The sequence below is a fragment of the Pelophylax lessonae genome (genome assembly GCF_965119305.1).
Source record: "Pelophylax lessonae genome assembly, chromosome: 4".
Lineage (NCBI taxonomy): Eukaryota > Metazoa > Chordata > Amphibia > Anura > Ranidae > Pelophylax > Pelophylax lessonae.
The window spans coordinates 525,795,535-525,817,676 of record NC_138771.1 but is presented as its reverse complement, the minus strand read 5'-3'; the positions used below and the strand labels follow the sequence as shown (position 1 = coordinate 525,817,676).

General features: G+C 42.5%; 1 protein-coding gene across 1 annotated transcript in view; it reads left to right on the top strand.

The window, feature by feature from the left end:
• ARHGAP8 (Rho GTPase activating protein 8) overlaps positions 1-22,142 on the top strand; it is a 137,517-nt gene that overhangs the window by 76,139 nt on the left and 39,236 nt on the right. Inside the window, exon 9 of the mRNA XM_082253277.1 lies at positions 13,027-13,100. Within this exon, the coding sequence (XP_082109403.1) occupies positions 13,027-13,100 (74 nt within the window). The remainder of the gene's footprint in view (positions 1-13,026; positions 13,101-22,142) is intronic.

Below are 22,142 nucleotides of genomic sequence, written 5' to 3'. Positions count from 1 at the left end.
ACCTTGGTGGAGGCAGTTTTTTCCAGCATAAGCCAAATCTGTTGGGGGTTAGATTACCCGCAGCTTGTGGAGTAATGGTCAGCATGATTCCTTTGTGTAACTTCAGCTAAGCTTTCTCAAGGGCTGCCTATTAATCAGTAGACTGGTGAAAATTGCCAAGGTGTTATAGTGTCAAGTCTTCCTTTGCTCGCACATCTGGTTGTGCTCAGATCGAGAAATGACTTTATTTAAAAAAGAAAGGAAAATGTTCACCTTGATTGAATGTCGTTCTAATGGTGCAAATACGGAAAGGCTTGATCCCTCTAAACAAAGTGTCAGCCAAAGACATTTCCAAGCTTCCTTTATTAGTTCTCAACAACTAGTATAAAGCATCCAATTACCCGGGCTTGTTAGAACAGGAAGAAACGTGTCATCGCTGGCGGCAATTTGAGGGAACTGATTCAGTTGATAAAAGAAATTCATTGCCAAGAAAAATTAAATTTGTGCGGACGGCAAAGCTTTTTGCTCTGCGAAACGGGGATTGAAAATGGTTTTGTCAGTCTCAAAGAATATTACAAGTTGCAGGATGACTTCATTTTAATGATTGTAATTTCTGGCGCTGCACTGGATTCTGGTACTTGGGCAAAAAGTAATAAAATGATGGTCACGCTAAGGGCCAGTGTACGTGATTTGTGTGTTTGCTTCTGATGTCAGTTCACAAAGCATTTTTGATGGGCATAGAATGTAGCGCCTGAATAACAATTCAATCAATCAGATCTTAAGGAACAGCATATACTGTATATTATAACCTGACTATATCATTTATGTACCATCCTCTTTATATCTACCAAATCTTTGTAATTTGAGGGCCTAGTTTAAAGTGTTTCTAAAGGCAAGAAATATTTTACCTTAATGCACTCCCTGCATTAAACTAAAAATGCCCTACTAGTTGTTTCGCCCCCTCACCTCCCTTTATACTTACCTGAGTCCTATATTGATCTAGCGCTATGCCTGCCTGCAGCGGCGCTAATATTTCTCTCTCTTTTACAGGCTCCGAGACAGCAGCGAGAGGCATTGGCTCTTGTGGCTGTCAATCAAATCCTGTGAGAAGGGAGTGGGGGGTGGGTCCCAGTTGCGCTGTGTGTGTCTCTAGACAGACACAGCCTGGCTCGGGAGGGAGCCCACAGGTGTGCCACCATAGGAAGTGGCTTCCTATGGTGGCCCACAGAGAAGAGGAAGTGCCAAGAGAGCCGACCGGGAACCCTAGAAGTGGAGTTTCAGGGCTGCTCTGTGCAATACCATTGCACCGATCAGATAAGTATATCATGTTTATAATTTTAATTAAAAAAAAAAAATTAGCTTTTACAACCGCTTTAGCCCATTTACAACCACCTAACACATAAATGCAGCATCCAGGAAGTGAGCTTTTTTCCTGCACGCTGCATATATACGCTTCTGTGCTTTGTGCTGGAAGCATGCTTGATCGTGCAATCCCAGCACTGAGAACAAACTGCTGACAGTCCCGAGCCTCATTCAGGAGTAGCGTTGGGGAAATTGTCCGGGTCGAGCATCAGTTCGGCCCAAAACGGCACCCATTCAGGTGTCCGTAGAACACCCAAATTTGTGGGGCACTCGGCAGGATATTCTCCAGCTGAGCGTCCCACAATGCATTGCATATTACTTGGACCTACTACGAATGTACAGAACAAATAATGCGCACATATGTGGTATTGCCAAGATCGCCAGAAGTAGATTTTTTTTTGTTTTTTTGGTGATTTGTCATAATGGCATACAAATATACAGCTAAAATTTAAACAAATGATATTTTACCTATTTTAGGCCAGATTTCCTTTGATAATATAACAAAATCAGGAGATATCTATTACCATTCACCACCAAAAGAAAGCCCAAGTTGTCCTGAAAAACAAAGTATAATCCATCTTTATACCGTAAGTAGTTGGGACGTTATGTACAGGTTTACTCAGGCATGCCAAAGTTGCAAATTTGGGTTTGGGCATTATTGATGAGCCGAACACCCTCTGGTTGGGTTTGCACCAGAAAACCGCGAACAGAGGAAAAGTTTGTTCGAACAAACGAAACCCATTGAAGTCTATGGGACTCAAACCTCGAAAATCAAACGGCCTAATTATGAAGGATTAAATGCAAGTTTTTTTCCCCAAGAAAGTATATGGGGGTCCGGGTCCTGACCTGGGAAACATGTAGCAATGAAAAGAAAGTTTTTAAAAACAATTGTTTTTAAAGGAGCACTGATTTACTGATTTTAATGTGGCTTAAAGTGAAACTATAAAAATGAAAAATTCATTCAAATATCATGCCTGGGGGTCCCCTGAATGTGCCTGGAAAGTAGTGCATCTCTACAATGTATGTAGCCTGCTGCAGCTATACTGACATTTCTAAAGCAAAAAATATCATATACAAAAATACATACATACAAGTTTCAAATCACATGTACTTGTCATACGGGTGCAGAAAAATTGGGCATTGGTTGTTAATGGTGCCTGAACACCGTAGCCCCTTTGCAGTTACTCTTGCTGGGTACATGAACGGGCCCTGCTGCTAAAAAATCCATACAAATTTGAAATCGCATGTACTTGTCATACAGGTGCCAAAAATTTTGGTGTTGCTGGTGCCTGAACACCTTAACCAACCCCTCACAGTTACTCTTGCTGGGTGCTGGTAAGAATTACATGCAAATTTGAAATCCCATGTGTTATACAAGTGCCAAAAATTGGGCCTTTGCGGTAGGTTGTGCCTGAACACTGTAACCAAGGCCTCGCAGTTACTCTTGCTGGGTGCAGGAATGGGACCTGCTGGTAAGAATTCCATGCAAATTTGAAATCGCATGTGCTACACAGATGCCAAAAATTGGGCATTTGGTGTTGGTGGTGCCTGAACACCGTAACCCCTCACAGTTAGCAGGACACAGGGACAGGGCCTGCTGTTAAAAATGACATACGACATTTCAATTGTATGCACCTGTCATACAAGTGCTGAAAAATTAGGCTTTGGGGGTTGGTAGTGACCTAAACCAAAAACATTGTTGGAAGCTAGCAGAATCAAGGTAGAGGAATAGGATAGGCAGCATATGCAGTCTTCAAGATGGCAGACCCCTAGCAAATTCAATCAGTTACATCAGCATCAGGGGCCTGATAGCTTTTGTTGATCCAGGACTGGTTCATTTTGATAAAAGTCAGCTGGTCAACAGAATCTGTGGACAGACACACTCTTTTGTCCGTCGCAAAACCTCCAGCAGCACTGAACGTCTGTTTGGAAAGCACGCTGGAAGCATGACAGGCCAGTAGCTCCATTGCATATTGAGCAAGTTCTGGCCAGTGGTCCATCCTCAAGACCCAATAAGCCAGTGGATGCGCAGCTGGAAAGGTCTCCGAGTCTGCTCTTGCGCCTAGATAATCATGCACCATATGATGGATACACTGGCGAAGGTTGCTTAAACCTACCAGCCCTGGGTGCTGCTGAGGACAAAAGAACTGTTTAAAGGCATCAGTCAGTCGGCCACTTTCTCCACCGCTCCTCCTTTGGCTGAACGATGCTTCAGAAACACTTCCAGAGAATGCTGACTTCCCAGTGTCTGGAAAGGCGGTACACAATGTTTTTTTCAAGGCCTCCTCCAGATGTTTCATCCTCTGCTCCCTCTGCGAAGGCAGGATGAGTTCTGCCACTTTACCTTGTAACGTGGATCAAGAAGTGTTGCCAACCAGTAATTCTCTCTCCTTGATAGCACGAATCCTCGGGTCCTTTCACAGGCTTTGCAGAATCAGGGAGCCCATGCAACGTAAGTTGGAAGAGGCATGAGCTTCTGAGTCCTCTGGGTCACTAAGGATGACATTGTCAGCAGGAGCAACCTCTCCCCAACCACGTACAACTCCTGTGGTTTCTGGGGAATCAAAACCAACCCCTGAAGACTGCTGTATGCTATCCTCTTCCTCTTCATCCATGCTGCCGAAGTCCTCATCCTCCTCCTCCTCTTCCTCCTGTGTGTTTTGTGGCCCTGCAGGAATGATATCTGCATAAAGGGGGCCATGTGAGGAAAGGAAGACTTCCTCTTCCTGCCGCTGTTCTGCCTCAAGTGCCCTGTCCATGATTCCACGCACCCTGTGCTCCAGCAGGTAGACTAGCGGGATAGTGTCACTGATGCATGCATCGTCCTGGCTCACCATCCGAGTGGCCTACTCAAATGGTGACAGGACGATGCATGCATCCTTAATCAAAAGCCACTGGCGTGGCAAAAAAAAAACCAAGCTCCCCTGACCCTGTCCTTGTGCCATACTCACACAGGTACTGATTGATGGCCCTCTGCTGCGTGTGCAGCCACTGCAGCATTGCCAACGTTGGGTTCCACCTGGTGGGCATGTCACAAATGGTTGGTTGGGCAGGTTGAATTCCCATTGAATGTCAGATAAGCGAGCACTGGCATTGAACGAATGGTGGAAATGGCCACAGACTTTCCTGGCCTGCCTCAGGAGATCTTGGAAGCCTGGGTATCTGTTCAAGAAATGCTGCACCACCAGATTCAGAACATGGGCGGAGAGAAGATTGGTGCCATTATCGCATACAACCATTCCTGGCTCAAGCTGTTATGGCGTCAACCATCTCTGAGCCTGCCCTTGCAGAGCTGACAGAATCTCTGCACTGGTGTGGCTCCTATCCCCTAGACAGACCAACTGAAGCACAGCATGGCATCTTTTAGCCTGATTACTTGCGTAGCGCCTTGAACGCTTAGGGAGCACTGCTGCTGCAGAAGAGAATTGCGCAGAAGAGGACATGGAGGAAGAGGAGGAGGTGGTTGAGTAGCCATGTTTGGCAGAACCAGCACCAGCTTTTTGGAGGCTTGGTGGCAAAACAAGCTCCAGCACCGAACCCTGTCCTGCATCCTTCCCAGCTGCCAGCAGAGTTACCAAGTGCGACGTGAAAGAAATGTAACATCCCTGTCCATGCCTGCTGAACCAAGAGTCAGCAGTAATGTGCACCTTCCTGCTGACCGCTTTGTCCAACGAGGTCAAAGCACTACCTTCCACATGACGGTAGAGAGCCGGAATGGCCTTACGCAAAAAGTAATGCCTTTTTGGGACCTGCCACTGTGGTGCAGCACATTCCACAAATTCGCGAAAGGGAGCCGAGTCTACCAGCTGAAAAGGAAGCAACTGTAATGCTAGCAATTTTGCCAAGCTGGCATTAAGACGCTGAGCATGTGGATGGCTGGGACAGTATTTCTTTCTACAGTTCAGCAACTGGGGTAGTGAAATTTGCCTGCTGCTCAAATCAAGCGGTGGTGTACTGCTAGCAGATTGGGTGCAAGTCTCTGTGCCACTAATTGCTATACCATCATCCCTCTCAATGCTGGTATTTGAGAAGGCATGAGGTATAGTAGGGTTAGAGATCGCAGATGAGGAGCAAGGTGATGTATGCTTGTTTTGATCTGGTGCCTCTTCAGGTGCTGTTGCCAACGGACTGCATGGCAGGTCGTCATATGCCTTGTCAAGCATGTGGTGCCCAAGCGGCTGGTGTTCTGGCCGCGCTTGATCCGCTTTAGACAGATGCTGCAAACAACAATGCTGCGGTCTACTGCACAGGTGCTGAAAAAAGCCCACACTAATGAACTTTTTGGAATACGCAGGGATTTTGCAGCACCCTGCACCTGTGGAGCTCTGTGCTGTGATGCAATAGGTTGGCTACTGCTATGGAGGCCCATGGAGCACATCCTGCCTCGTTAGAGTTGTGTGTGCTCCTCATCCTCCTCCTCCTCTATCCTGTCAGGTACCCAAGTACAGCCAGTGATCATCCCCTCCTTCCTCATCACTGGAGCAAACTTAACAATATGCTTCAGCTGTGGCAACATGACTGCTGGTCTCTTGTCCGTCATTGTCACCCCCTCTCTCTAGGCTCACGTTATTCCCTTCATCAACCTGGGAAACAACATCACAGCTTTCATATTGCTGTGTATCCTCCAGGAGCATGTCACTGACACTATGATCGAATGGTTCAGGTGACTCTTCCATGCATGATGGTGGGGCGACTGAAGGAGTAGCTGTGGAGAAGGAGCCTGTGGAACGGGCCGCTTTGGCAGCTGCTGTGGAAGGCAAACTACTAGGAGCGTGGGTGTCAGAGGAGGATGAGGACAGCTTATTGATCCACTCCACTAACTCTTTCACATGTTGTGGCTGAATAGCACGGGCATCACTGGAAATAATGGACGGGCGTGCCCCGCCTGCAGAGGATGCACTATGTTGACTGTGACCACCACTTTTCACAATGGACACAGAGGCTGCTTGCCCTCTTTTCGTGGCCTGTGAGCGTCGGCCTCTCTTTGTCGGCCTTTCGGACATGATGTTGATTCAGATCAATAAAGGGTATACGCAATTGACCAATAGATACTCAATGACCTGATATGATGTAATTGATAGCCCTATAGATGAGCTGTGGTGGTTATAGATGTACGCAAGTGATCGATTAATAATACTCTCACTGAAATCTGATGTAATCTACAAGTGATCTGTGATGCTTTAGAATGTTCTACAACTGATCAATGAATACTCTGACTGATATCTGAAGTGATCTATAATCAAATAGGTCTGTGAATATTATAGAATGTTCCACAACTGACCACTCTGACTGATATCTGAAGTGATCTATAATCAATTAGGTCTGTGAATATTATAGAATGTTCCACAACTGCCCACTCTTGACTGATATATGAAGTGATCTATAATCAAATAGGTCTGTGAATATTATAGAATGTTCCACAACTGTCCACTCTGAGTGATATCTGAAGTGATCTATAAACAATTAGGTCTGTGAATATTGTAGAATGTTCCACAGCTGATCGATTAATACACTGACTGATATCTGAAGTGATCTAGAACCCTATAGGTCTGTGAATATTATAGAATGTTCCACAACTGATCAATGAACAATACTCTGACTGGTATCTGTTGTAAAGAAATAAATCTGTACCTACCTGACACAGGAACCTACCCCTCTCTACACTGCTAGCAATATCTCTGCACTCTCTGCTATGATGTAATGAAATCAAGCTGTCCCTTCCTGACACAGGAACCTGCCACTCCCTACACTGCTAGCAATGTCTATCCACTGTCTGATATTATGTACAGAAATTAATCTCTCCCTACCTCGCACAGGAACCTACCCCTCCCTACCCCTGCTAGCAATGTCTCTCAACTGTCTTACAAACTCTAAAAAAACTACTCTTGCCCTGCCTGAATCACATGCCTGTCCCTGTCTCATCGCCCGCACAATGACACTACACACTGCGGCTGCGCGAGCAGCCTTTATGTAGTGTGGGGCGTGCACTTGCCCGCTAAGCCATGATTGGCTAAAGGCAGCCTGCCTTTAGTCCAATCATGGCAGATATCCTTTGATTGGCCAAAGCATGAGGTCAGGGTGCATGCTTTGGCCAATCACATAACGCGTTGCACACACGGCGCGCCTGCAGTGCATTATGGGAAACTCGGATTTCCCGCGAAGAAGCACATTTGTTCGTCATTCGATGAACGATCGAACGACCAATGTTCGAGTCGAACTTAGCCTCGACTCGAACTCTAAGCTCATCCCTATTGGGCATTAGGGTTTGTTTTTGACCCTGAAAGTGAAGGGGTAATGTCCATTCTGTTTGTGTCCAGTTAGGTAGGGTCTCGCACTATAGAGTTGTTGGCAAATCTAAAGAAGATTGTACAGTCATATTGTAAGGTGTACGCCAAGCTGTTCACTGACCTCAACCTTATCTAAAGTCCCCCTTGTACACTAACTATTTTCTAACCTGCCCTAACCTGCCCAGGCTACCCCCATACCTCGGCTGCAGAAATCAGTATCCACTGCAACTGGTTTCATGACCAAGACTAGGCATTTGGTCCTGTGATCTCTGCTGCAGGGGAAGAGTAGAGGTCATATACTCTGCAACACTGCTTTTGGACTTTAGATTAAAGCCCAGACATTTGGGCAAATAATCTATGCTAAAAGGGAGGAGCAGCGTTTACACTCCTTTTGGTCTTTGGACTACATGACTGAAAGCCTAGTCATCTTGTTACATCAGCATTAAAGAGGTTGTAAACCCCAAAAAAATTTTTTTTTCTTTTTGCAACCTGAAAGAAAAACCCATAATGAGCTAGTATGCACCGCATACTAGCTCATTATGAAATACTTACCTTAGAACGAGCCCCCGCCGTGCCATCCGCTTACCTGTATGACGGGCGACATGTCCAGTCGCCCGTCTTCCGGGATCGCGGCATCCGGCCATCTGATTGGCCGGAGCCGCGGTGACGTCACTCCCGCGCACGTGCGCGGGAGCCGACGGTCACGGCACGGGGCTCTGAAGAAACGGCACCAGCGGCCGTTCCTTCAGAGCGCATGCGCCAGTGACGTCACTGGCTGCATGTAAGGTAAATATCTCCTAAACGGTACATGTTTAGGAGATATTTACAGTACCTATAGGTAAGCCTTATCATAGGCTTACCTATAGGTACAACTTGCAGAGGAGGGTTTACTTCCTCTTTAAAGAGATGGAGCTGTGTTCAGATTCTCTGTACAACTATTCCCATTCTTTTTTTTTTATTTTAAATGACCAAAACCATGGGAATTTGTCAATTTGATCTAAGCTGAAGAGGAGTAGCAGAAGTCTGATATTTGGCTATATTTTGGATTAGCTGCTAGCATTGCATTCAACAATGAGAAACAGCCAGGTAGAGCTCTCCAATCAGTCGAGTAGCATAAGATTTGTTGCTTGCAGAGCTACAGGTCAGACTCACTAGAGTGCCCCAATCTGACTCAACACGTGTCAGACCTTTGTAGAGAGACCACAGAGAGTGGAAGCATACTGGCAGGGGCATGTTTTTCTACTTGGCCTTTGACTGCTTTCTAAAGAAAAAAGGTAAATGATAGACTTTGCAAACTTACTTTTGATGCCCCTGGAATGTATTTAGCTGATTTAAATTCCAGTTTCAATTCCCGTTGGAAACGCAGACAAAATTTAAAACCAGACTAAAGTTTGACTCTTCCCCTGTGAATTCAAAACTAAGAAAACGGTTTTGGCTAGCGTTGGGCTTTAATAAAATTCCTTTCTAGGTGCCCAGTGCAACTATCCCTTTTCCTCAATACTATTAAGATCTCTCCAGTCACTACAGAAACACGCTATTCAATTCTCATTACTCAACCAGAGGCGAGGCGCTGCTTATTGAACTGTTTGTGGTCAACAATAATATGTTAGATTCTGTGGCCCAGGTAGCTTAACTAAGTACACAGATCATTACGCCAAAGGAAGTACTATAAACTGACAATTCTAGGCCATTAGTGACATGGTAATGCTATGTGGGAGATATGGCAACCATGCTAAAGGCATCAGGGTCCATTTAATTTATAATAAATATAGTGTGTTTTAACTGAGACTGGATTTGACCAAAAATATAATTTAAATATAATAAAATAAATAAAATATATTATTGTACATGTTTTTTGCAAATTATTTTTGTATGGAGATTTAGAGCATTGCACAATAGAAGACTAAAAAGCCGGCCATAGATGGTTCGAATCTCAATTTGAACCATGTATGGGCAGGCTGAATGTACCAAGTTAATTGATTGATCAACTTGGGTACAACCAGCCTGCCGAGTTTTACATGTGATTATTGCTAGCAGCTGTTACAGCTGCTAGCAAAAATCACTGTGTTCTCCTGGCTGGGATGGCTTCCACCATCCGCCAGGAGAACACAATGGCTTTGCAGGAGGGATTCCCCCATCAACACTGACTGTGTTGACTGGGGAGTCAAATTAATTTCTTTCCTGCAGCCGCAGAAAATAGTTCCGTCTATGGCCGGCTTAAGAGAATCCCAATACACATGGCTATAGTATGCTTATCTGTCGTGCAATTAGATAACAATGCATGTTAAATGATACTAATGTTGACCATGTACTTTGCAATTACAATTGTCCAAAGTGTTGTTGTACCGTAATCTTGCCATAGATGGATTGAAATTCAATTTCAATCCATCTTTGGCCATTCCCGTTCAAGAGCAGTCGATCTAAGGACCAACTGGTCTCAAATGGGCTAGTTGAAAAAATTTGCTTTGATCAGCGCTGCAGCCAGTCAGCTGCAGTGATGATCAGTGTATTCTGACAGCAGAGGAGCTCCTGTTGTCAGAATACAATAGCACAGCAGGAAGGATTTCTCTATTACCTAGATTGTGTGGATGGGGGAATCTGTCCAGTTCTTTTCAATCAGCCCACTGGGTAATCAAAAAAACGGATACGTGTGTTGCCAGGTTTAGGAAAGGCAGATGGAAATTGTACTAATGAGGGGCACCTCTGTAATGGTAGCGTGGGGGATACAATTAGGGATATGGGGGCTGGAAAATATTAATATTTACAGTAAAGTGTAAGATAGGTGATAAAATCAAGATTGGGAGTAGGAAGGATGATATATGGGTCATGGGCAGAGGAACACTTGGGTTGGAGGAGGACAGGTGCAGTTCAAATGATGGTGGTGGAGTTGAGGGGAGCCAGCAGTATCAAAGTTTTTGTAATGTTTTGAATAATTTTATTGTGTGACTTACATTCGTATATGCTTTTGCAGCACAAATACTGATTTCACTGATAGCAAGAAAAAAGCTGAAATCTTTAGTCTAATCCTGTTGTTGTCAACTTGAACCTCTAGAACATGCAGGGTGAATACTCACCTTCTGCTTTGTAAGTACAGCCCGGAGCAAAGAAATAAGCGCAGGGTAGCATGACTTGGCCAGCAGTGGAATTGTCCTAGCAAGGGTTAACAAGTTAGGCAGTTGTGGGGGTTTCCCTTCTATTGGTCAAGCTGCAGTTAAGGGAGGGGCTGTAGAGGGGGGAAGTGAGCTCACTGCATTCTTTCCTGGGCAGCAGTTCAGCGTGGGTGAAGAAGCATTCCCGCCCGCCCGCCCGCCCCTACATTGGAATGTCTGTTTCATGTGCTTGTTTGCTGATTTTTGGTTGGGGGTCTTTGGAGATGTTTCTGGTAAAACCTGCTGTACTTAGCAGCTGAGGGACCCATCTAAGGTATGGATTCACCTGGGGAATGCCAGTTAATAGATGGGTTAACTGGTATTTTAAGTTGGGAGGTATCTGCTGTGTGTTGAGGTCATCCCCGAGCCGGTGCTGCGGCTGGGGACAGTTAAGAGTTACACAGATACACAAATGGTACTTGGTATTTGGGGCCTCCAAAGATCGGCAACCTTATGTGATCTTTTATTATAATATTTTGGTTCCTGTTCTAAGGAACGTGTTATATATATTTTGTTATTGGTTAATAAATGGCCACGTTGGCCAATTTTACTCCAATAAAGGTGTCCGTGTATTTATTGCAGGAAGTTTATTGAAAGGGTTTGGGATTTGGGATAAGGGTTATGGTAAGTGTCCAAATAACATCTGGAGTGCCTTGTGGTGCTTTTCCACTGCATGGAACCGTAACTGTTCGGCACGCTTTTGTGCTTTTCCAATTTTCCACTTCCACCGAACGGTACGGTACGGTACGGCTCTGAAAAAACAGTACCTACTCGATTGTGGTTCCAACAGGTACCAAACTGGTACCATATCCCACAATCCTTTGCATGCAGTCACTACTAGCCACTGATTGGTCAGAGAATCCCACCCACCCCGTTGTTATCACACCCACTTAACTTTAGTACTACTTTAGTGGAAAAGCAAACCTATACCGAACCGTTCCGACACTATACCATGCGGTACCAGCAGTGGAAAAGCAAACCGGGCCAAGCAGGGCCGAGTAGAGCCGAGCCGGTATGAGCCGGTACTTGCAGTGGAAAAGTGCCATGTCATGTGTTTCGCCTTTGCTACTTCATAGTGTAAGCTGTCAGCTAGAATGCGACAGATTGAAGCAGACCCTGTCACCAGACCATTCATTTCAAGAACTTTATTCATTTAAAATATTGTATGCATGTTATTTACCTGTAAAATACAAACTTGTAGGCATCTAAAAGCCAGGGGACTGCTGTTGGGTGCTGTCATCTTGGAAGGGATATTGACAGCCTCAGCAGACTCCGAGCTGTCACATTAGTGATACTCTATAGCAGGGATCCCCAAACGACAGCCCTCCAGCGGTTGCGGAACTACACGCCCCATGAGGCATTGTAAAACTCTGACATTTACTCACATGACTAGGCATGATGGGAATTGTAGTTCCTGAACAACTGGCGGGCCATAGTTTGGGACCCCTGCTCTTTAGTATTCACCTTTGCTCCTCCCCTAGCTGTTACATAAAATATTATGTAGGGAGAGGAACAGAGGAGCTGGGCCAAAATGGACAATAATTAAACACTCCCGGAAAAGGGCTATGACATGCAAGGAGGGAGGAGGCTTTGCTAGGGAATTGACAGTCAAAAACACTGTAGGCATTAAAAAAAAAAAAAAAAAAACACTTTTTCTGTTGGTGACAATGTATCTTTAAGGGGACAGATGCTACTCCACTGTTGCATCATGTGGGAGTGATGCTTATGCAAATCTGGCCAGTTACAGATGTTGTTTGAACTATGACATTTGTTTTTTCATGTATCATGTGACCAGTGCCTTGAATCCAATCAGAAACTCATTTCTTTCCTTAGAAGGTATGGAGGCTGCCTGCTTCTGAAAATGCTAGTTTATTGGCTGTCATTCCAGTCCGATAGATTTAGTATTTTCCCTGTAGAAAAGTCTTGCAAAACGGCAGCTCTGCCTTCACATTGACTTTCTGCAGGCTTGCTCCCGGTCAGTGTTTTAGAAAGCATTAGAGAGCCAGACAACTAGCATTTTCAGAAGGTGTTCAGTAAAGGGTTCAAATATTTATCTACATGGGAATAGCTTTATGACTATAGTTCTGTTTTAAGGAGAACCTTTCACCATGGCTATTAGAAGTAGTCATGTTCTGCATAAGCTATCATTTAGCCTATGAGTTCATTAGGAACTGGTGATTTCACTGTGATATGAAAAGAGGAATGACCTCAGTTCTGTCCTATTAATCTGATACTTTTATATTGTTCAGCCTAAAGAACAAAAACAAAGGAGAGCTGATCCCCCATGTTATAGAACAGACAATTTCCTACCTGAAAGTGAAAGGTAAGAGCTTCAGAATTCTTTCATTCATTAAAGTGGGTGTCACAATGTAACTCATTCTTAATTATTTTCCCTTACCTTTCTTTCTCTTTATTTCTTTTCTTGTCTTTCTTTCTTAGTGGGCACTAGTGTCATCCGCAAAGTATTTTCTTTGGTCTTGTAAAGTCCGCTTTTTCTTTCTTTCTTTCTTTCTTTCTTTCTTTCTTTCTTTCTTTCTTTCTTTCTTTCTTTCTTTCTTTCTTTCTTTCTTTCTTTCTTTCTTTCTTTCTTTCTTTCTTTCTTTCTTTCTTTCTTTCTTTCTTTCTTTCTTTCTTTCTTTCTTTCTTTCTTTCTTTCTTTCTTTCTTTCTTTCTTTCCTTTCCTTTCCTTTCTCTTTCTCTTTCTCTTTCTCTTTCTCTTTCTCTTTCTCTTTCTCTTTCTCTTTCTCTTTCTCTTTCTCTTTCTCTTTCTCTTTCTCTTTCTCTTTCTCTTTCTCTTTCTCTTTTTCTCTTTTTCTCTTTTTCTCTTTTTTTCTCTTTTTTTCTCTTTTTTTCTTTTTCTCTTTTTCTCTTTTTCTTTTTTTCTTTTTTTCTTTTTTTCTTTTTTTCTTTTTTTCTTTTTTTCTTTTTCTCTTTTTCTCTTTTTCTCTTTTTCTCTTTTTCTCTTTTTCTCTTTTTCTCTTTTTCTCTTTCTTTTTCTTTTTCTTTTTCTCTTTCTTTTTCTTTTTCTCTTTCTTTCTTTCTTTCTGGCCTTTTATTTGGAAAGTTTAAGTAGCCATTCCCACATGGGCATATTCTTCTGTTTCATCAATTTCAATGAGTAAAACATTTTCTAACTCAAACTTTAGAAGCCACTGTTGTATTATACATGTCATAGGCCAGATGTGTCAAAAGGTGAAGCTATTGTTGTTTACCCTTAATGACATATCTTTGGACCCAATGTGTGACATGACCACCTCTAAAACAAAGGAAGCAGCAACAATGTGTACATTGCCCAAATGACTCATTTTTATTTTGCCCAATATACAATAGTATGTATTTTCCTATTGTATTAGAGGACAGCTTAAGGACCGGAAGGTTTTACCCCCTTAATGACCAGGCCATTTTTTGCGATACCTCACGACGCTGTATCAAAATAAAATTAATTTCCTTTCTTTCCCATAAATAGAGCTTTCTTTTGGTGGTATTTGATTACCTCTGCGGTTTTCATTTTTTACGCTATAAACAAAAAAAGAGAGACAATACTGGAAACAATATTTTTTACTTTCTGCGTTTAAAACATTCCTAATAAAAAAAATCAAATGTTTTCAGCAATTTAGGCCAATTTGTATTCTGCCACATATTTTTGGTAAAAAAAAAAATCCCAATAAGTGTAAATTGATTGGTTTGCACAAGAATTATTGTGTCTACAAATAGGGGATAGATTGTCAGTTTTATTTATTTTTTTTACCAGTAATGGCAACGATCAGCGATTTTTAGCAGGACCGCGGCATTGTGGCGGAAAGATCGGACACCTAACTGACACTTTTGAGGGGACCATTGACACTAATACGGTAGCCAGTGCTAAAAATATCGGTACATCCACTTTTGTTGAAAGGGGCTGTTGGAAAACTGTCATTCGATCAGCCTCTGTGTATTCTGGAAGCAGAGGAGTTCATTGCTTGTGTGGATGGGGGAACCTATTCGTTTTTGCTTTTGCTTAGCCTGCCAGCTGAACAGAAAAAAAACTTAAGTGTATATACCCAACTTTACTCCATTCTTTCCCTATATTCCCCTAATTTCTGCACATTAGGAAGGGGTTCTGTGCAGTCACGGCCTTTCCCTTGAGATAAGGCTGTATTGCATTACCCATAAATACATACAATCTGCTCCATACATTCCTGTTACACATATTAGAATGAATCATACCATACATTAATGGTTAAGTGGTTCTTATTACTGGTGTCCCTTGAAAGCCAGACACTGGCTTACCATCTAAATCATGCTGGCTTTGGCGTGTGTCGGAGTGCTGTACTGGTGTACATCTGAAAATACAGAGTTTATTGTGGTGAGTCACCCTCCTCGACTCCTGAAGAGCTTTTTCTGAAGTCCTCTTCAGCTGATGTCTGTGCTTGAACTGTTCCCTTATATTATTATTATTATTATTATTATTATTATTATTATTATTATTGAGAACTGTTTGTTCTATCAGTATTTTAGACACAGGTCAGAAGAATTTGGGCAGAACTGGGGCAGAAATGAAAGTATATCTAGATCCAAACCTTTTTTTTCTTTTACTTTATTTTTACTGTTTTGAGTAGAGAATGAATTAAACCTCTGTCAGGTTTTTAGTGCTGTATGTGTCTCCTTCAAAGATCTTCACCTTCCCTATTTCTGCTGGTCCCTGAGATTGAAATGACCATTTTTGGTGGTGGCAAAAGACACAAACATATTTGTCAGGGCAAAAACTCTCAATTTAGCTCAGAATCTCCCCAATAAAGTAATAGACAACAGTAGAAGCCTCTAACCCTTCTCTGCTTTACCAAAAACTAAAATACAGCCTTGGAAGGAGTTGAATGTTAAAGAAATCGTATCACCAACCTTAAAAATTCAAGTAAAAGCACAGAAAAATCACATAATTAGAATTTTGCTTCACTTGCATGTACCTACAATGCAATATGCTAGAAAATTAGAGTGCTCCAGGAAGAGTCCATTCCCTAGCACAGTGTTTCTCAACTCCGGTCCTTAGGGCACACTAACAGGCCAGGTTTGCAAGATATCTGAAATACATCACAGCAGTGGCGTAGCGTGGGTTGGCAGCGCCCGGGGCAAGGTAAGTAATTTGCGCCCCCTACACAAATCTACTAGACCACTACACTGACACCTACACTGACCAACCTGACCACTACAGAGACCTACCTTTTACCTACACTGACACCTTCACTGACACCCCCCATACACTGACACCTACACTGCCCCCCCCCCACACTCACACCTTCACTGACAACTACACTGACCCCCACCCACCATACACTGACTCCCCCATACACTGACCCCCCTTACACTGACAACTTCACTGACCCCCCCTTACACTGACAACTTCACTGACCCCCCTTACACTGACAACTTCACTGATCCCCCTTACACTGACAACTTCACTGATAACTACACTGACCCCCCTTCACTGACCACCCCTACATTCCTACATACACTGACACCTACACTGACACCTACACTGACAACTACACTGACACCTACACTGACCCCCACCCCCCAACACTGACCCCACACACTGACTCCCTTACACTGACACCACACACTGACTCCCCTACACTAAGACCTACACTGACCCCCACCCATACACTGACACCTATACTGACACCTAGACTGACCCCCCCCATACACTGACACCCCCTACACTGACCCCCATCCATACACTGACACCTACACTGACCCCTATACTGACACCTAGACTGACCCCCCCATACACTGACACCCCCTACACTGACCCCCGCATACACTGACTGACACCCATCCATCCATCCATACACTGACACCTACACTGACCCCCCCCCCATACACTGACACCTACACTGACCCCCCCCATACACTGACACCCCCTACACTGACCCCCCCATGCACTGACACCTACACTGACCCCCCCATACACTGACACCCCCTACACTGACCCCCACCCATACACTGACACCTACACTGACCCCCCCATACACTGACACCTCATACACTGACACCCCCATACACTGACCCCCCCACTGACCCCCCCATACACTGACACCTACACTGACCCCCCCTATACACTGACACCTACACTGAAACCCCCCCCCCATACACTGACACCTACACTGACCCCCCCCCCCCTACAGTGACACCTACACTGACCCCCCCCCCATACACTGACCTATCTCCCCTCTCCCATGTCCACTTTCCTGGGCTCCCGGGGACCGGGCAGCACATCACTCACCTCTTTCTGTGTACTGACACTGGGGACTTGAGGAGGCGATCTGAAACGGAGGAGAGACACAGCGTGTCAGCAGCAGCAGCCAGCGTGAAGGCAGCTGGTCCGGACACCAGGGAGAGACTCCAAGAGCGGCGCTGCACATGCACCGAGCCACCGGTGTGGCTGCCATCTTCACCCATGACCAGCCCCGCCCCCTGGCCGCACGTGACACCTTCAGCGTCCGCCGCTAGTCCTGCACAAAGAGGCAGTAAAGGAGCCAAGTGCAGGAAAGAGCAGGCGGGCCGCCAGACGAGCATTGTCACAATAAAGGAATGGGGACACTATTATCTTGCGGATGGCGGGCGTGGGATGCGCCCCCTAAATGTTGCGCCCGGTGCCAGTGGCCCCCCCCCCCGCACCCCCCACGCTACGCCACTGCATCACAGGTGATATCATTTGCTGCTCAGTGATTGCAGTATTCTAGTCTGAATCACCCTAGTCTGCATCACCCAAGGTAATAACCTAAAATCTGGCCTGTTAGTGTGCCCTGAGGACCGGAGTTGAGAAACACTGCCCTAGCACACCCCTTCCCTCCTTACATATCATAGCCCTCTTATCTCATGGACATGTCTAATTATTCTCTGTGCTGGCCAGGTCTTCTGCCCTCCCGTTCACCTACCTACATAAAATTTTATGGAACTACCAGGGTAGGAGTGAATAGGAATACTATAGTGTCATTTAAGTGAAAGCTCAGAGTCTGATGGGGCTGCTGACATCACATCCAAGATAAGGGCACCCAGCAGCAGCCAGTCTGTGACTTTGAGTCCATGCTCAGTGCAGTGGACAAAGAGTGAATCGAACTATGAATCGAACTATGTGAGGTCTATCAACCTCACTAGAGATTCAGAACCCTACCCTGAGTACTCATATTAACAATGCCAACAGGATATTACTCACAGCTCTTCTGAGATTAAAAAAAACAACATATCAGATGAGAGAGGCATGATTAGAGGCAGTGAGGCAGTAGAAACAGAAAAAAGGGAGAAGGAGAAAAAAGAGAGTCTCCCCTCCATCCTCAGTTAGGGGCTTGAATCTACGGATTCCAGACTCTCCCAAATCGATCTATTTGTCATGTAAAATACTCACTAATTTTACATGGAGTATAATCTAATAAATCTGGTTTTATTGGTAGGAATATCAATCACAGGTGTCTTCATGCTCTAGCAATGGAGTTTTATGCTGCAAAATTTATAATATAAACAATAAAAAACCTAAACAGAATAAACCCAAACAAAACCAACTAATCTCTGTTTAAAAAGTGCATGAAGAATATCTTTCCCGTGAAAAAATGGGATAGAAAAAATGAACCTAACTATAAAATCTATAGCACCATAGATGACTGCAGGTGCACAAAATAGTGTATAAATGTACCATATGGTAAAGTCCATATAGAATGCAAAGTGCAAAACAAAGTGTTTGCATTACTTCAGAAAAGTGCATAAATAATAAGTCGCATCAAGTGCAAAATTATTAACGTATTGTCTCCCACATGGTGAAAATAAAGGCAATTGTAAAAAATAGTATAAAAATGAAAAAGTGAAAAAAAAAAAGTCCAAATGTTTCACTTTTTGCTTAAATTGAGCACACCAGGTACCCATCGAGCTGCAGACACCCAATTTTAAAATCAATTCACGTGACACAGAATCTATTTGATTAAGGTGTACTTTTATGAACGGGTGAATTTTTTTCTCTGTTGGCTTCTCTACAGTTCTCCGGGGAAAATGATCACATCTGGCACCCATTTTATGAATCGGAGAACTTCACTTCGCCCAGGGTGATCAGAGGAGAACGGTTTTCTCAGAGATCTGTGTAGAAGTCAATGGGGCGTCTGTAATCTCGTGAGACAAAGAGAGATTACCGTAGTATGAAAATCCCTGGCGCGCTTTAACAAGCAGTGATAAATTTATCACTGCTGAGTACATGAGGTTAATAAATAATAGTCTCCTTACATAAAAATATATATATATATATATATATATATATATATATATATATATATATACTGAATACACACACACATACATTGTGTGTGTATATGTGTATATATATATATATATATATATATATATATATATATATACATATATACACACACATTAAATATATATCTACATGTATGTGTATATATATATATATATACATAAATATGGCAGGGGGACATGATTACTGTGTTGGGGGGTCTGAACGAGGAAGAAGGAAGTCCATAATCTTCCTTTTTCCCCCTCAGTTCTCCCCCGATTCTGTCTTCACTCCCCGCTTCACAAGCTCCAGGCTGGTGAATCTGGGAGTGTGAATTCTGACCCAGATCGCCAGTGAAGTGCGGGGATCGCAGCTTCATAGCCTGGCTGTTTCTGTGTCAGGCAATGACAGATTCCCGTGTGAAGAGATGATCAGCGGAGAACATGTTCTCCCCCGATCATTTCTGTTTCATAAACTGAGAATGATCGGAAATGAGCTGTGATCAGCAGGATCACTGGTCATCTCCGTTTCATAAAAGGACACCTAAATGAATCTAGCCGTTTTTCTTGACAAGCAGAGGATCCTCTCCAGCACAATCCTCTCCATTTTTTCACTGGAAAGATATTCTTCAAGCACTTTTAAAACAGAGATTGTTTGTTTGGGTTTAACCACTTAAGGACCGAGCCTATTTTTGACACATTTTGTTCACAAGTTAAAATCAGTATTTTTTGCTAGAAAACTACTTAGAACCTCCAAACATTATATATATAATAATATGACATTGGTTCTTTATCGCTGTTCAATGACTATATTAACCATTTGATACCTGGACTAGGATTTAGTATGACCTATAGCCCTGAAAAGATTGCATTTTTGGATACAATGTTAAGTTTGGAAGGTACATGTATCATTAGTGATTTGTATACTAAGCCGACAGATAAAAATCAACTTTTACATTACAACAGTTTTCATCCAACTGGTGTCTTTAAATCCATCCCTAGGAGCCAGCTTACACGAGTTAAAAGAATAGTAACCAACCCACAAACGTGTGCAATAAGATTGAAAGAGATGGGTGAGAAGCTGACACAAAGGGGATATCCTTCAGAGATAATTAATAAAGAACAAAAACAAGTAATGACATTTACCAACTCACAAGGTTTTCAAAAAAGGATCCCATTTGTGTCACAATTTCACCCATTCTCTACTAAAATACAGAAAATTGTTAAGAAACACTGGTCCATATTGGGAGAAAATTACCCCAATATCCCGGAATTTCATGTACCCCCACTACCATCATATAGAAAAGGCAGAACTTTACATGACAGGTTAGTGAAGACTGACCAGTATGTTGATCCTAGTCCTATTACAACATTTTTAGGACCAAAAAATACAGGCTCTTATCCATGCCTGAGCTGTGTTCAATGTAATTCAATGATAAAAGGTAAAAACTTTACACATCCACACAAGGTATATAATATAAAAATTAAGGATCACTTTACATGCCAGTCTTCTTATGTTATATATATTATCAAATGCCCTTGTGGCTTGTATTACGTTGGTGAAACCACCCAAAAAGTCAAAGATCGCATTGCCCGACATAAATACTCAATTAAGGACAAATTAACTCAGTTGCCATTAGCAAGACACTTTTTGGAGAAAGGACACTCAGTGTCCCAATTGAGGTTTATGGTCATTGATAATATACATAGGAATAGAAGGGGAGGAATTTGTGAACTACAAGTTAGGAAATGTGAAGTCCAGTGGATTCATTTCTCAGACACTTTATAACCGAAGGGGTTAAATTCTGAACTCGATTTGTATTTATTTTTATAAATTATTTTTATAAATGAACTTTTTGTCTTTAAACACACTAATAGATGTGTTCTACACCTTCAGCAGTGACAGCTATATCCAATAACGCAATATAAGATTAATTGTGTTATTTCATTAATTGAAATACATGTTTTTGTGGAGCTTTTTCATTGATAAATATATTTCTATTCCTTTACTATTAGGACAGAATATACTGGATATGACTAATTATATGTAGGGAAGGATCCAAGCTTTGTAATCTTATCTGAGTCTTCTTAATGATCAATTGGAGATACCTGTGTGAATTAATTAATGATTGATGACTTGTGGATTCTTAATTGATATTGAGCATGTATAAGCCTTTGTATTTGTATAGAGATTTAGATGTATTTCTGTATGAGGAAGGAAGTTAACTTTGGAGTCCGAAACGTTACCAATTGAAATACTCTATCATTGTACTGGTATGTACTTTTGGATGTTTTTCCAATTAAGAAAGAATATTTCTGCAACAATCCCTGTGGACTTTTTCTCATATATATATATATATATATATGTATATATATATATATATGTGTGTATATATATATATATATATATATATATATATATATATATATATATATATATATATATATATAATATGGCCAGTGGGATGGCTTGATTGCTTTGCACACAAATTCAACAAACCATTGCTGTTTGTGCTGTTCACCGCATCTGTAGAATATAAATATATATAATATATATTTTTAGCAAAGACTCTGGAGAATAAAATGGCGGTCATTGCAATATTTTTTGTCACACGGTATTTGCCCAGCGGTCTTTCAAACGCCATTTTTTGGGAAAAAGTACAAAAAAATTACATTTCACTGAATTAAAAAAAAAACTATACAGTAAACTTAGCCCATTTTTTTTGTATATTACGAAAGATGATGTCACATTGAGTAAATACCCAACGTATTACGGTTTCAAATTGTGCAGACCCGCTGAATGGCGACAAACTACGGTCAATAAAAATTTCCATAGGCCACGCTTTAAAATTTTTTTAGTGGTTACCAGTTTAGAGTTAGAGAGTAGTTCTTTTTTTTTAAATTATTGTTCATGCTCTGGCGATCGCGGCGATACCTCACGTGTGGTTTGAACAGCGACTTAATTTGCGGACGTGACTTCCGTATACATTTTTTTTTCTTGCACGAGCTCACGGCAACGGGGGCGGCTAAAATTTTTTTTTTCCTATTTATTTTATTTATTTTTTTAATTTTACCACAGGTTTTTTTAAAAAAAAATAAAAATCTGATCACT